Consider the following 16,397-nt stretch of genomic DNA (forward strand, 5'->3'; position numbering starts at 1 on the left):
TCGGGCGCGACCTTTTTTGCTTGCGGAGATCATAAGTGTGTGTGTGTATTGCGTTTGTTTGTTTTGGAAAACAAAGAAATGTGTTAATTAACAGTTTAACTGCAGCTGCTGAGTGTTTCTTGTTTATAACTGTTAGAAATGTTGTTAAAAATACGGCATGCCCTGCTGGAGGTCAGCAATCAGTCAGCCAAAGAGACAGTGAAGCAATCAGCAGTTATAATCAACAATGAGATTATAATTAGCTGCGCCAACATTCTGCAGTCCTTCGCTCGCCAGTCGGATACAGGGGATAGACTCATTCATAGCCTGCAACAGTGCAATCTGGTCGATGCACAGGACGTGCAGTGTCGTGAGGGAAAACTACTACGCGGATTAAATTATCTGGTGACCTTTGATCGACATCGGCGTTCAGTGCCCGATCGCAGTATACAGCAAAGCTCGGCCCATCCGGCAAACATTCTCACCCGCTACACGGCTCAACCTTTGTATGTATTTTGCGCTGCAGAAGTGTCGCGTAGTCTGCACAAGATATTAAGGAATGCCGACTCCGATGAGCAGAATGTGCTGCGCTCTAGTTTTCTCGTGCTGACAATGAGGAAGCTGATGGAGCGTGAATCCTTCAAGCGCTTCATTCAGCATATTTCCAGCTATTTGCGGTATCTGCAGCCCATTCACACGCTGGACGATGTTCTGGTCATGTGCTCGCCCTTCGGCATGGAGAACTTCTACAAAACAATAAGCATTGGCAAAGTGTGTAATGTGTTAGGCAATTCTCTGTTTGGCCTATCAAATGCTTTGCCTCTTGGTTGTGAGGGAGCCGCTGTATTCAACAACAAGCTGTAGGTGTTCCAGATATTTATTCACTCAGTTTTAGACAGTCACTGTTGACGTCTCTGCATTTCAGCCGACTTATAGGCATCATTGTATGCACATCATTCCAGCGGCAGCAGGAGAACGTCAATCTGATTTTGGCTGCCAATTTTGGTTATCTTGTGAGGGATTTTATGGCGCAGCTGGGCACGCGCATTACCATTCTTACTTTGCCACGGGAGACGTCGAATTTCGCATGTATGTAGTAATTTAATACAATATACACATGCATTTATTACAGCTGTTTTTCTTCCCAATTAAAGGGGAGCGTTCGATTGTGGTGATTGAGTCGGCTTCCCACCAAGGTACCGGCACTTACGTCAGAGTCCACGACAAATGTTTTATTCTTACCTGCGCGCATGTTGTTGGCAAGGTAAATATATTTATACTATGTTATAAAACTGATATGTTATGAGTTATCAAATTATTTTCAGCTAAATTCAGTAGTACAGTGCCGAGGATTCGATCGAGAATTCTCCTCTGATGTCATTTGGTGCAATCCGGATGAGAATCGCCCCTACGACTTGGCATTGCTCACCACACCCGCAGATATTCCTAGGGATTACTGTGTACGCATAGCGCGTAATCGCGCCACATTGGGACAGACGGTGTATAATGCTGGGTTTCCATACTATATTAACTTCAACTTCAAGTACGACTTCAATCCCTCCATATTCCAAGGGCGTATTATCAAGTGCGATCGGGGCGCCATTATGTCTGATGGCAGCGTGCAGTCTGGCCAGAGTGGCGGCCCAATGTTTGATCAGAACGGCTGCATTCTCGGCGTTTGTGTGTCTAACATAAAACATGATGATATTGTTTACCCAAATATAAATACAGCTATACCGACATACGATATACGACGAACTCTACACGAATTTGCCACGACGAATGGTGCGTATGCAAGCTATATATGTACATATATGTATATGAAAATATATTCCGCTTTTGTTTGTTTTTTAAATCTATCAGATGTCAGTGTACTAAACAATCTCGTCGCGAGCCAAGAGGTCTGTCGAGTCTGGTCGCTGGATATGCCGCCAATACAAAGTAAACTCTGACGTCTCCTTTAAACTATGCCAAACTTGTAATATATGTGTATATCTGTTAATATAACAATTTTATAATTGCTGTGCTTATAATAAATAATATTTAACATATGAGCTGCTACTACTACTACTACTAATATTTAATTCTTATCCAAGCAATCATTAACATGACTTTGCAAAACAGTTAAAGCGTAAAAGGGCTTTGAGCAAATCGGACATCGCAATGCCGGCTCCGCTGTCTTCGCGGCGGCGCCTGTTGGATCTAGGACCTGAACAAAAATGACAGTGAATTAGTATTATTTAATATATACATATATGTTCATTATGGTTGCATACTCTTACTGGTCTCTGCTCGGGTCGTAAGCTATTGCTGCTGGCTCCTAACTTTGATGGTCCACAGCTTAACTTGTTAGGCTTTTGTGCTTCAGCTAATGCTTCGATTAGTTCTTGGTTGCGTCGTTGTAGTGCACGTAAATCCATAAGGTATTGCTCCTTTTCGCTAGCATTCTTTTCGCGATCAGCGCGCTCCATTTCAAAGTCCCGTCGATAGATTTCAATCTGTGTTTTCAAGTGTGTAATCTGTTCATCCTTTTGTGCGTCATTTGCTTTCAATGCCTTCACGTCTGCATTCATGCCTCTCATAAGCTCCTCAGCACTGGTCAAGCTAACCTTGAGGCAATCTATTTCCTCGATATACGTCTTTTTCTGTAAGGTATGTAAGTCATTGAATAGGGAAATGATTTGTTTTTATAAAGAATACTCACCATGTCCTTAAATTCTAAGTTCTCTGCCAACAGTGCAGACATTTGTCGCTGAAGATCCTTAACTTTGTTGTCCTGATCCCCGTTCTTCAGACATTTTACAGGCGCCACACTTCCATCATCAGGGACATATTCGTAAGAATGCTGCAAGTTTCGAAATTGTTTATATTGTGATTAGATCCATAACAAAACAAAGCGCAAATAATATATATGCATATGTATGTATATATACAACATTCTAAATGATTAGGTATATCTTATCTTAGCTTGAGTAACGTTATAGGCGATAGGAATTACAGTTATGAAGTATGTTAATATTTGTTTGTTATATTAAATGAACTTTGGGACTCACCAGCTGCTGCTGCTGTAATTTTTCAATTTCAACGGCCATATTGCTAATTAGTGATGATTTCTCTGAAACACATTGCCTTAGCTCATCATGCTCTTTCTGATGCATCTCCTCAGACAGCCGCATTTGCTCCAAATTACTCTCCAGTTCCTTTTTTAACTCTTGGTTTTCCACAGTTAACTTCTCGATCTGCGCTTGGCATTGCTGCAATTTCACCTGATACTGTTGCTCTCGAGCAGCCGCTTCGTTTCGCCATTGCTGAGTGATCTTATAATATTCTTGCATCGTATGATTCACTTTGTCCAAGGTCTCTGCATAAATAGATGTTTTAGATTTGGTAAATTAGTTCAGATGTCAATGACGGCAGGCCTTACGAATAAGCGCCTGATGTAATGCATGAGAAGGATTACTCAGCTCATAATATATACAAATATAAATATGCAGTTAACACATCTTTAGATGCTTGCACTAAATTAAAGCATATAAAATGAACAATCACTGGACATACGTTTCAAAGCCATGTATTCGGTCATCATTGTCTGTAGCTTGACTACATCCTCGGCGCGGGCTTGCAAAGAACAAAAGCTGGGGAACTGGGAGTATATGCTGTTCTGCTCGGAGAAAGTAAGTTAGTATATATGTGTATATATTACGATATGTTATAAATACCTTAAGCACATCGGCCTGAACCTCGCCCATCAAAAAGCTGGCTGCCAAAGAACTTTGACCAGAAGGTAAAGTTGTGGGTAAGCTGCTTTCTGTAGAATTTGTTTGCTCTGGCACTGGGCTCGGCTGACTTATGATGGCTGGTGTTTCCACTTTAACGTTCGTGTTTTGTTGAGCTTCTACAGCGGTTTCTGTTGGTTCTTTGTCCAATGCATCGGTTAATAGAGAACCGCCTTGAGAGCAGAGCGAAGACAAAGGCGAACTGCCTAAAATAACGAATGAATCTTCTTCAGCCATTTCGCCTTCACGTTCGTTCTGTCACTGAAATTGTAAACAATTTTTACGATTACGACTGCGCGTTAAATGTGGCACACTTGCAGGGGGACTCCCCAGAATTCAAATGAAATTGGCATTGGTGATGAAATCAGGCAAGTAGTCCACAGTTAATCGATAAATTGTCAACTTTGAACCCCACACACCTGAGGGAATAAATTAACTGTGTTTTGGTATTTGTTACTGGTATACAGATACTATCTTGTATGCTTCCTTAGCTATCTATTTTTTTTTTTGTGATTCATCCTCAAATGTAATTTCTTGGCTTCCCCGCTTGCTGCGTCATGACAAATATTATTGATATTACTAATGCTAATTGTGTACAAACCTTATCGGTAGTTTTGTGGGCACCGGGCTATCATAAAATATTAATTTCTATTCTTCGATGTTATTTTTTCTAGAATCGCAGTCGAATAAGTTATTTTTATATTCGTGGGAATTATGGCATTATTAATTCAGTGTGGCCAGAATCAAAATGGAAAATCAGCTGTTTGTCGATTCGAAACGTGAATGGCAGTTATCTGAGGCGAACTTGCGAAATTGTCCAACACTGCACAGAAACGCCGCCGCTTTGAACGCGCATTCTGCTTAATATAATTTGTTGTATTATCAGCATATTAATATTACAGTTATTATTTATACGTTGTCAGTAAGAAGCTCCTGTTTTTAAATTTTGTTTTTAATTCTCAGCACTTCGGGGCCAAGTGGATAAACCAGACTTTTTGGCATTACATGAGACTGTGTAATTGACAGATTCGATTCTAATTGCTGTTTTTTCAGAATTGACATCATTTCAAGTGACAAATGAGATTCAGAACCGGATTCTCATTTTTATAATACATTTTCATTGTTTTCATTGTTCGACTTAAAGTGCAAACACATACATATATTTGTATATGGGTTAATGAGGCGCTCGCGTGCTGATGAGTATACATGTATATACCCACACATAGAGGGAACTGGATTCAATGTACATCCATATATACATACACACGTATATATACATATACATATGTATGTATAAAGCTGGAGATGCTTTGTTATCGCAACTTTCATTGCATAAACTTAAGTATATTCGCATATATGCAAATAATGCATATACATATAATCGCATCAAACTGGTTTTAAGTTCCACTACACACAAAAACGAAATATGAAATTTTATTAAAGTGTCTGTTTTTTTTATAAGAATCTCTATTTCAGCTTAAAACTAATGCACAAAAATAAATAAAATTATAGAAAAACTTAAACGCTGTCATATAAATTGTACAAATACAAAATTCAATAAGGCTTAAGTGCAGGAAAATCATCTACACACCTAACCATATACATACATACAGATATGTATATATACACATACATAAATATATTATAATATACATGCACGATCAAAAATACGAGGATGGACATTTACATTTATTAATTAAAATAAATTAATTTTGTATTTTTCTATATTTCTATCTTCGTATTAAGGTGAACGATTTTTTGGACCACCCTCGTATATAATATATATATCACATTCATAACTCTTTCAGACACCCGGACACACTCAATCATATTATGTCTTAGGATTAGCTACGATCTAGTACATGTTTAAGAGAAAACGCTTTGCCACATTTACGCCTGCCCCTTGCTGTAGTAGTAGCCGGGGCTCACCTGTGCCTGGCGGAACTGTCGCCGCACCTGTTGGGGATGCGGTGGCTGCAGCTCGCGCTGCAGAGCAATGGCCGCAAAGTGTTGCTGCTTGAGTGCGCTGATGGTGGCGATCTTGCGATGTCTGTTTGGCCTGGGCAGGTTGCTGTTGTTGGCCATGCGATACGTTTCCAGATCATCGTCACGTGGCAGTGGACGATGCTTATCCTCCTCGACGGGCGTGCCATCGGGTCGCAGGCGCATCACCAGTGGCCCACTCAGATACCTTTGGGGCGGCTCAGCCGTCAAGGCGGCGGCAACGGGCAGTTCACTTGCTGCTCCAGACGGCTGCTCCCCGCCATAGCCATAGGCCATATCCATATCCATGGCATACTTGTGCTTATGCTCGCTGCTGCTGCCGGCGCTGCTCTCGAAGAGCGGATTCTGTGCCGGCTGCCGGTGTGAGAGTATGATCAGTGAGGAGGCGGGCGGCGTTGGAATTGGCTGTGGCTTGCGTGTCGTTATCAGCTGAGCACTGGGATGATCCCGCATAATCGATGCCCAGACTACGGAAAAAGATAAATGGAGTCAACAATCAAATAACCACGTACACTTATCGCTATCGCATATTGTGCATATTAATGTGGAAAACACGTTTCGCTGCCAGAAATAAGAAAAATATAATAACTGCAGCAGCAGCGGCAGCATCAGCTGTTATCGCATGCGGAAGTGCATACCGAACGGATTCCCATGATTCGATCTGGATGCACTCATAAATATGCAATACTCACTCAGCTCATTCGCATCGCGCTGGTACGGATCGAGCGCCTCCAGTTGCCCATCAGAGAATGTCTGCAATTTCTCATAGCCATAGCCGAGCAAATTGTGCTTGCACTGATTTACAGGTAATCCGCCGCCCACCGTCGTCTTGCAGTGCACGCTAACCAGCTGCGCGAACGTCGAGTACAAGTAAGACATCTGCCCATCGGGAGAGAGATGAGGAGGCGACAGCGAGAGTGAGAGAGGGAGACAGAAAGAGAGCGGGTTAGATTAGAGACAGCATTAAGCAACGAGTGCCTTAGGCAACAGTGCGTGTGAGTGATGCGCACAAATGAAATGCATTTCAAAATGTGTGTCGCGCGTTATGCAATGCTGTGGAGGAGTGAGCGGGAGAGGCTGCGGGAGCAAGGGTTGCGCTGCTCCACTTCTTTGTTGTTGTTGTGTTTCTCTTTACGGTTCAGCAGCCAAAGCAGTCTAGCTATATATGTATGCATGCATCTGTATTTGTTTCTTTGTTTGTGTACTTGAGGCTTTGGCTATTCTGCGCGCTCAGCGAAGCGTTGTCTGAGCCGAATGTTCTACGCCGGATGACACATACTGCGCCGAGATGAAAATGACGTAAAGCGGGGTACGGCGTACGCGACAGCCATGCTAATCAAATGGAACGCTCAGCGATAATTAAATGTAGAAACTCCCAAATCCGGCATTTCTAATTTATTAGCAGCTACGCTTAGTTTATTGCGAATTTAAGCACAAACAAAGAAAGTCCCAAAAGGTGTGTGCTCAAATTTATTAACCTATATGTATACATGTATGTGTGTATGTACATGAATATTTATAGCTTATACAAATATAAAAGAATTTTAAATAATAGTCGTTACAGTGAAAATACATGAGCTATAAGAGTTAACTAGAAATAATTAAAATATTGTTTATGTTTATTTTATGATTTTGTTTGTGGTTTAGCAGCAGAGATTTATTTGAATAAGTAATTTTTAGGAATGGGATTCTAGAAATTTTGTCTATAGGAATTTAAATATGAAATCATTCATAGAATTCAATTTATATTCATTATGCTAGCATTTAATCCACATATGGTTGTTAATTTCTCATTACATTTCTTCCATAGCATTATATAGTATTTTTTCTCAAATATATTTCAAGTATTCTTTTTGTCAATTCAGAGATTTATTATTTAATTTTATTTTAATTTAATTTTATTATTTTTCTCTCATTAATCATTGAATTCATGAGGGTTTCTTCCAGCAATTAGAATTCTTTTCGCCAGCTGAAACTGAAACCAAACTTGTGATAGAATATGCTTTGTTTATACGTAATGTAGGTCTGTTTGTATGTATATTTTTTATATATTTATATACATTTATATGTCCGTATATAATTCTTATATATTGCACCTTGATCTGGTTACACATCAAAACGAATTATGCATTTGCATTGGCTTTCAATTGTGCTGCGACTTTACTTCTTAAGTCTTGGCTTGGCTTGACATGGCTTAGCTTGGCTGGCTGGGCTCTCTTGGCTATGTATTTCGAGTTGTACAATTTAACGCTGTTTGCATAATGATATGCTCGATATGCACAAAACGCTGTCTCAAATAACAAATTACCGTTAAGCCCACAAATAATAGCAACAACAAAGGCAACAACCTGTAGCGCATATGTTTATTGACCACAAAACGTGTGCAAACTGTGAAATGCAATTCGAGCCGAGATTTATATAGGTGTATGTGTATGTATGTATAAATGTGTATAAATATATATTTGTATACATTTCTATATATATTTCTATGCCAAATGCTGTTTGTTTGCCTGGCCAATCGTTTGCCACACAAATTACTTAATTTACCCAAACCAAATATACAATATATGTACATATATATAAGCCTGTAGGCTCGGTTCATATATACATATACATTTACATACACATATATACAAAAAATTCCACATTAAAAATTATCTGATTTATGTGCCTCTTTTTTAATCGTCCAGTCCCTGACACAAATAATTAGTCAGAATTTCAAAAATATAAAAAAAAGCTAAACTGAAGGCGGGTGTAGTCAAAGTCACATATAATAAATATATTATATTATATATGCCTGATCTTAACTTTATTAAAAGTCGGCTTATAAAGCAGAGATAAGGCTGTCCGATTTTGTTTATTTATGAACAACGCAGCTCAGTAATTTACAGCTTGACAGCGATTGCAATTAATTGACTAACAAACAAGCCAATATATCTAATTGAAATTTGTTATGAAAATGCATAGTATTTATGCATATTTCGAGGAGGATGCATGTGTGGGAAAGCTCAGCTCTGAAATATGCCATGGAAACGCAATAGAATGTTGCAGAACGGGTGTTACTGACAGTTATATACTCGTTAAGAAACAAATGCATTAAAGGAACAAATACGACCCAGAGATCAGCATATACAAATATCTGTGATTCAAGCTCGAAAACTACTGTGAAACAGCTACCATGAAGCTGTAGAGAAGATGCGCCTTGCTACGCTATAGTCTATAGATCCGTAATTTGATGATGATCTTAGTATATGTAAAACCAATTTACCCTTTCTTCAGTGTGAGCGGGCATCAAAAATTAATTGAACAAGTTTTCGATTCAGTTAGAAGCGCACTTGACCTTAAAGCCCCCTTATGAATAATTATCAGTAAAAAAATCATATTCTAAAAATAGTAGAGAGTTATGTTAACTTAGCATAAAGACAAGGAGCTTCGCACCTGTTGTAAACAAATAAATATATAAATAAACTTGAATTAAACAACTTTTCAAATATAGAAAACCACAAATATTGCTCAGGCTTGAGCCTATAGGGAATTCCTAATGAAATATTTACTAATTTATTTCATTTTAGGTTTTTTTGTTTTTCTTAATTTTTATGAAGATTTAGTTAAATGCCTGATGTCTGGTTCAATAACCTGCTGATCTGCGCAGTTTATGCTATTATGAAACGAGCAACCAAAAAAACTGAGACAAACAACACAAAAAAGATAGCAAAACAAGTAAAAAGGGTTTACAAAACCCAAAAGAGAAACGTTCGAGCCCGAAAAGAAAAATATGGAAAAGATAAAAGACCCGCACAACATGATTGCCATTACCAATGGATAAGTTGATACCGTTCATAATAATATGTATGTATGTATTTATGTATGTGTGTATATACAATATACAATAATCATGACGATGCTACATTTTTTGCATACATAAAGCTCGCACACATAAGTATGTATGCATATGTACATATTTATATACACTTTACGTAAAAAAGTAATGTGAACATAATTTATTTATTTATTTAAGTTCGGGTCAAACCGGCTAAACGCGTTGCCACCTTAACATTAAGGGCACAAAAAAAGAAACGCGAAGAAAATATATAAATAAACGTTAAACAACAACAAAAACAACATTGTTTAATTACCGGCGGTGTTTTTGTTTTGTTTTTGTTTATGATTTTTTTTTTTTTGCAATCGAAAATCGAAAGCGCTAGAGATGCGATGAAGCATGCGCGCAACGGTAAACAACATTTAATTAAGATTTAGACTATGTAAGCAGGTGAAACTAAGCTTCAAGATACCCTTTATATGGCTAAGAAAATGTTAACGGATGTAGCAAAGTAAACAAATAAGCTGAATATATAAGTAGAACAGAATCGCAAAGAGAGGCACTTCAGCTAGCTGAATTCACTTGGCGACAAAAGCATTTGGATGGATAAATGTAGTAATGAGTATATATAGACATATACATATATACATACATATATACCTTTATACATATATGCGTGTAAAAGTTGAAACTCCAATTAGCAATTTCTAATGTGAATATTTTGTTATTCTGTTTTGTTTTTTTGACTTGCGCAAATTGCGTTTTAGAATTTTGATTATTTTTTGCTATTTTTTTTTTTTTTTTTTTTTTTTTTGCAATTAATTAGCTTTTGGAAATTATTTTCTCATTTGTCAGTGGACATGCGGGTGCCGGATGTACGGACATATGTACATATAATACCTGCTGCTATCGTCTCGTATCGCCTTACAAAAGCAAGCGCTGGCTCCATTGTTCTATTCCAACTATTATATAAAGTGGCTTAGAATACGAAATAACAATAACAATATAAAGCTCAGGTGAGTTTTTAAGGCGCAGTTCGTGTGCGATGCGCTGCCAAATTCACAAACTTTTAATAGGATTTACGACATGACTAAGCGAAATGGGAAAAGGCCTGGCTCTTGGATAGAGCTCTATATGAATAATATGCATACATACTAGGGTGTACTAATAAATTTTGTTATTTTTATTTTATCCAACATTTCGGAGTTCATTAACTGTTTACGAGCGTGTAACGAGCACCGAACTGCCAACACTTCCATTGGATGCCACCTAAGTCCGAGCTTCCCCCAACCCCACAGCCAGCCACTCACTCAGCGAGGGGAGACAGACGCCTTCGTTGTCACGCTTTGTTGCGCAAAAAAAGTGAAAAGCTTTTTATTTATTTATTTTTTTTTTTTAATTATTTTGTTACTTTTTTTTTTTTTTTTTTTGATTATTTGTTTTATGTTTCATATACCCCGCCCCTCACTCGAAATGTACATGTAAATGAAAATAGTTTTGGTTTTTTTTCTTTTTTTTTATCATAAACGAAATTTAATGTTTGTCTTGTTTTCATCGTCGCGCTTGGCTTGACTCGGCGCGGCTTGAATGCAGCTCATTTGGTTTTATTGTTCATTTTGGTAATTACTTTTCATTAAATGCCTGCTGTCATTTATGCCAAATGTTCATGCTTTATTGTTGAACAGTTCACTTAAATTGTTAAAAGATAGCTAACTACATAGGAGTACGTGGTTAGTGCTAAATAGAAGCTCCCATTTCAAGTTCTTAGTTAATAAACTAATGACTAAATTAGGACCCTTTAAATACTCATTCTGCTCTTCTGCTTTTAATTGTATAAATTATATTTGATTATTTAATAATAATACAAAAACAACTATAATATTAGTGACACTATTGTAATAATCGATTATAGTTAAGAAAAAATATGAATCTTTAATTTGCTTTATTATAATGTTAATGAAATTGAAAAAAAAAAAAAACAGTATTTTTCGAATTTTCAAGCTAAGTATATAGGAGTTGAATATTTAAAGACTCGCATTAGATCGTAAGCTCTTCTAAATAGCTAGCTTCTACCTATTTCCCAAAGACTATGTCTTATCAAAAACTTGACTTATCTCAGCAATTATGCTTCTTCTTGTTTCTAAGTCAGCTAAATAACATTTCTAGTCAGGCAAGCAAATATATTTATGTATGTGCCAGTGATATACAAACGTTAAGTGAATCTCACTAGCTCGCTTTATGTTTTAAGCCAACAAAAATAAAAACAAAGCGAAAAAACCTGCCTTTCTAAATTTCCGTTTGGTCACTTCCATAAAAGTCTAGAGCTTTTTCTGATGAAACCGGCATTATATTAAGTCTATATGTTGGTATGTATGTCCACATATATATATGTATCAGTGTCTGTATATATTTGCAAACACTTGAGCAAACAGCAAACCAATCAATATACGAGGCAACAAGGCAGACTAGCCCGAGCCAGAGCTCAATATTTGTTTAAAAATATTTTTGAGAGAATTTTAAGTCAAAAGTAAAGCAAACGCTTTTACAGATGCGCTACAATTGATAAGGTTGACAATGTCAAGATCAGGCAATGGAGTCTCATTATTTATGTCAAGGATGGCTAATGCCGATATTCTGATATACATACATAAATTCATATATGTATATACATATAGTAAAGTGGCAGCAGTAGAGGCTTCTGTTGTTGTTGGATCATATTTTTATATTTCTATTATTATCTTCAGTATTTATTGTTGAAATTGTGATTCAGCTATTTGTTGTTGTTGTTGTTATAGTCTTGCGGTACAGTTATGCAAATGAGACGCAAATAGCGTAGTCTTTATGTCTGTTATCCATATGCATATTCAGCATTCAAAACTGATTCAAAATTCAATAAAGGTAAAAAATGAAATAAAAGCAGTCAAATATCGGTGTGGAAACGAAAGACATAACAAAAAGAGCCGTTAAAAACTTACACACACTACAGCTAATTATGTGCAGAAATATGCATAATAATTAAGGCAACGCTATTTATGATGCTCATTGACAAAAATCATCGAAAAATTGAGATCTCATAAAAATATGGATAATGTGCGCAAAAATTGTGCTAGTTTTTTTTTTTTTTTTTTTTTTTTTTTTTTTTTTTTGGCAGATCAGTCCAATGCCAAGGACGCCCGAACACCTTAGCATTGTCATTATAACTGGAGCGAACGTGGCGTATGCGTAATGCTTATGATTACAATAAATACAGATCGGTATATGTTCATGTGTGCGTATGATTGTATGCAAATGAGTAGCGGCTTAAGTTCAATTTGGAATCTGTTTATAACTCTAATGTATATGGCATATCATATGTTAAATTTACCTTTTCGTTACGCGACAAAAACTCCCAAATGGGAATGGCCGAGGCAGCGCCCATTTCGACGGCTATTGCGCTAAGCAGGCAGCTGACCAAAATCAGTCTGGTACCACTCATCGCCATCATCATTGTAGTTGTTGTTGTTTATTCGCTATGGCAAAGGTTGCCTGCTTGCCTTTGATCCCAAGCGGTCAGCTGTGTCAATTGCACACCGTTAGCTCTGCTGCTCGCGTTGTTTGTGTAATCCGCGTTGCCAGACTTTCTATTTTGACGAGGTTTTAAAAGAAAACTTTCTTTGCTCCCAATATCTTTGTTTTCGCACTTAATTAAACTAAATTGTACAACAAGCTTTACTAATTTCGTTTTGTGTCGGTTTGTTTGTTTGTTTGCATTCAAATCGTGTTTCTCTTCCAGTTCATAAGGCAAAAAGCTCGTCTGACATTTCACACCCACAGTTGAAATTCCTCACTAGCACTGACAAACACAATTAAATGAAACGCGTGAACGATGCGTTCGTAACAACGACTCGTCTTCAAATGAATCAACTGACAGTGGTGCATTCGTATTTATGCTTGGAGCGCGACTCAGCGGTTGATGTGAGCGTGTCACGTACACGAAGAGCTCGTTGTTTATTGCCCACAAGCTGCTCTCAGCAATTGTGTTTGATCGAGCTCTGCATAGCGGCACGAGCGCAGCTCTAACGAAGTTGCTGAGAGAGTAGTTTAAGTGAGAGAGTATACGAGTCTAATTATACGAGAGCAATATAGCGCTCTCTCATTTAATGCGGCAGAAATACATACACTCACACATACTTACACACAAATGGCAAACTTGTTCTACGCGCGCTTGCAGCTAAAATAGAAATTGAGAAAAAGGCAAAAACAACAGCAAAATATTGCAAATTTTCAAAGTCAAGTTTACAGTTCTAAAAGCTGTTGAGCTTCAAAGCTTAATTTATGAATATGCAATTTTTCTCTTTAAGTGAAGCGAATTGCATTTTGAGTCGCTTTTGTTTTTTGTTGTCGAAAATAATAAAGAAAAAAAAAAAAAAAATGCGAATTATTTAACAATCAACTGTTAATTAAACCAAATGAAAACATAGACGGTCATATAAATAAATATATATTTATGTATTTATGTGAGTATTTGTATTTTGACGGCGGCGACGATTTGTTCAAGCGTTAATTTTCATGAAATTTATTTGATTGAAAAATAAATAATCCCCCCCTCAAAGTGAATTATAAAAACATATCACTTGGAATTTGTGTCGCCAAAAGCCGATAACAGAAACCGGTTTCTAAAGCATTTTTAAAACACGCATTTTCGCTAATTGTTGAAGGATGGAATTTCCTAATTAAGAATTCTACATTGAACGCTAAAATTAAGGTATTTAAAGCAATCAATGTAAATTATGTGTGTTTTATATATATTTTATAAATAGTCTACTATATTTAAGTCAAACAAATTACGTTGTCACAGGCCTAATGGAGAAGGCTTGTTTTGAGTACAGTCATCACCAAAAAGGGATTTCGTGGAAAGCTACCGCAAAACCGTTAATCGATAATGCGTTTCAAACTGTCACACCGACTGTCTCTTTTTGCATACTTGTTGACAAGAGACAGAGCGAAAGAGAGAGAGACAGTGTTTGGGTTCAATGATCGTTTCGTTTTTCAATTCTGGTTATACCCTGAACCCATTGAAAATGGGAAATCAGGGTATAATGGTTTTGTGAAAAAGTATGTAACGGGCAGAAGGAGGCGTGTCAGACCCCACAAAGTATATATATTCTTGATCAGCGCGACGAGCTGAGTCGATATAGCCCTGTCCGTCTGTCCGTCCGTCCGTCCGTCCGTCCGTCCGTCCGTCCGTCCGTCCGTCCGTCCGTCCGTCCGTCCGTCCGTCCGTCCGTCCGTATGAGTGCGTCGATCTCATAAGTTATAAGAGCTAGAGAGCTGAAATTTGGCATGCATACTCGTGAGTACCATACGCAGTACGAGTTTGCTTTATTTTTTCGATAAATTGTCCGATAACTTTTTTATCGAGAATAATCGAAAAATTGATTTTGTTTTTTTAGCCTAATTTGAACATTTTTAGAGATGGAGTCTTCAAATTTGCGTTGTATATAAAGTTAATCGATACAAAGATTTTGTAATTTACAGATTTTGGATACCACGCCCCCTTCTCCCCCAATTTGTAAAAAACGCATTTCAAATACTAGAGACTTGGGCTTTGGAATGTGCACACATATTCACCATATGATTACGCTCTGAAAGTTTCATTAAGATCGTATGTCTACAAAAGAAATTATTCAACAAATAAATTCTCATAATATTGCCCACATTGCAGCGCAGCCCAAGCGCAGTCGCTGCTTACTGCGCAGTTAGCAGAGCGCAGGCTTATGCGTGCGTGTGGATGCATGTGTATGTATGTGTGCATAAAAGAAGTGCAGAATGATTAGAATATCAGCTTGGAGGGTTCAGGGTATCTCCTAGTCGAGCAGTCTCGACTGGAGCTTTCTTACTTGTTTTATTTTAACCATTGCGTATACAAATTTATGAAAACTGACATTAGTCAAAATACAGGGTATAAATAGGTATATTAGTACTTTCACTTTTTCATGCATACTTACGGCCCATCTACAAACGATTGTATTGCATGAAATTGCGATCATAGCCGCTATACAAGTCCCTATCGTCCTTGTTGTACAGCATGAAATCGTTGCTCTTTGCATCATCTGAGCCAAAGATGGGTATATAGCTGTTGAAGCTTAGATCTTGCTTGAGACGTTGATCCGGATCACGACCTAGATGTATGATCTTCGTATACAATTCCGCATCTGCTTGCAGGGCACGATCAAAGTCCTTCCAGTGCACGAATTTGACATGTTCGCTGGGTATAGCATTACGATCCAATAGCTCGAACAGGGTATTCGAATTGACGGGCTGAACGACGCTCAGCTCATGCTCCACACTGCTAGCGGCTCCAGAGCTCGGCAGTCGGCGTTTGCTGAACTGTGGATCCGCATCCAAATTCCATAGCCAGGCTAGCAAAGGAGTAATGGAGGCCTAGAGAAATCATAATAACTCTTTATTTGATTAATTTTTTATGACATTTCACTTACCTCTGGATCGCTGCGTCCTATGCGTGGTATGGTCTTCATGTTCTTCATGAGAAATGATTCGCCTCGTTTTCCCAGTCGCGGCACGTTCTTAGTGATCTTTAGGAAGAAGCCAGGACTCTCATCCGCATATCCTTCGATCCAGAGCTCAGCCAGCAGCAGCACAGCAAACAGAATTGTAAGTCTATTCATCGTTGTTGGCCCACGACTGTTCCGCTTTAAGGCTTAAAGAGTATATTTATATAATCGGCCATATGCGGGCAACAGCTGCTCTAAGAATTTACATTATCGATCAGCTACCAAGTTGACCTAATTACATAATTAGCAATGCCTTTATGGAAT

At 37.9% G+C, this 16,397-nt stretch overlaps 4 protein-coding genes across 6 annotated transcripts; 1 reads left to right on the forward strand and 3 right to left on the reverse strand.

Moving 5' to 3' along the window:
- Window positions 1–3: 3 nt before the first annotated feature.
- LOC108615993 (uncharacterized) lies at window positions 4–2,033 on the forward strand. The gene is made up of 5 exons (XM_018010901.2): window positions 4–839; window positions 905–1,068; window positions 1,134–1,243; window positions 1,305–1,764; window positions 1,843–2,033. The coding sequence occupies exons 1-5, from the start codon at window positions 139–141 to the stop codon at window positions 1,929–1,931; spliced, it is 1,524 nt and encodes a 507-aa protein (XP_017866390.1). The 5' UTR covers window positions 4–138; the 3' UTR covers window positions 1,932–2,033.
- key (NF-kappa-B essential modulator kenny) lies at window positions 1,936–4,560 on the reverse strand. Of its 3 annotated transcripts, none has more exons than XM_018010904.2 (7): window positions 4,357–4,560; window positions 3,699–4,016; window positions 3,538–3,640; window positions 3,033–3,340; window positions 2,684–2,824; window positions 2,256–2,624; window positions 1,936–2,188 (listed from the first exon to the last, which is right to left on the reverse strand). In XM_018010904.2, exons 2-7 carry the CDS (start codon window positions 3,990–3,992, stop codon window positions 2,060–2,062), a joined length of 1,344 nt encoding a protein of 447 aa, XP_017866393.1. In that variant the 5' UTR covers window positions 3,993–4,016; window positions 4,357–4,560; the 3' UTR covers window positions 1,936–2,059. The 3 variants fall into 3 exon arrangements, with proteins under 3 accessions (XP_017866393.1, XP_017866394.1, XP_089327366.1); XM_018010905.2 differs by having other exon boundaries at window positions 2,262–2,624; window positions 4,357–4,523; XM_089471240.1 differs by lacking the exon at window positions 4,357–4,560 and adding an exon at window positions 4,175–4,329.
- A 614-nt stretch (window positions 4,561–5,174) lies between these two features.
- On the reverse strand, window positions 5,175–13,493 carry Reg-5 (Rhythmically expressed gene 5). The gene is made up of 3 exons (XM_018010911.2): window positions 12,944–13,493; window positions 6,452–6,638; window positions 5,175–6,226 (listed from the first exon to the last, which is right to left on the reverse strand). The coding sequence occupies exons 1-3, from the start codon at window positions 13,064–13,066 to the stop codon at window positions 5,646–5,648; spliced, it is 891 nt and encodes a 296-aa protein (XP_017866400.1). The 5' UTR covers window positions 13,067–13,493; the 3' UTR covers window positions 5,175–5,645.
- A 964-nt stretch (window positions 13,494–14,457) lies between these two features.
- Window positions 14,458–16,296, reverse strand: ETH (Ecdysis triggering hormone). The gene is made up of 2 exons (XM_018010914.2): window positions 16,059–16,296; window positions 14,458–16,002 (listed from the first exon to the last, which is right to left on the reverse strand). Exons 1-2 carry the CDS (start codon window positions 16,245–16,247, stop codon window positions 15,574–15,576), a joined length of 618 nt encoding a protein of 205 aa, XP_017866403.1. The 5' UTR covers window positions 16,248–16,296; the 3' UTR covers window positions 14,458–15,573.
- Between the last annotated feature and the right edge of the window lie 101 nt (window positions 16,297–16,397).

The sequence above is a fragment of the Drosophila arizonae genome, chromosome 5 (assembly GCF_054131065.1).
Source record: "Drosophila arizonae isolate 15081-1271.41 chromosome 5, UAZ_ARI_1.0, whole genome shotgun sequence".
Taxonomy (NCBI): Eukaryota; Metazoa; Arthropoda; class Insecta; order Diptera; family Drosophilidae; genus Drosophila; species Drosophila arizonae.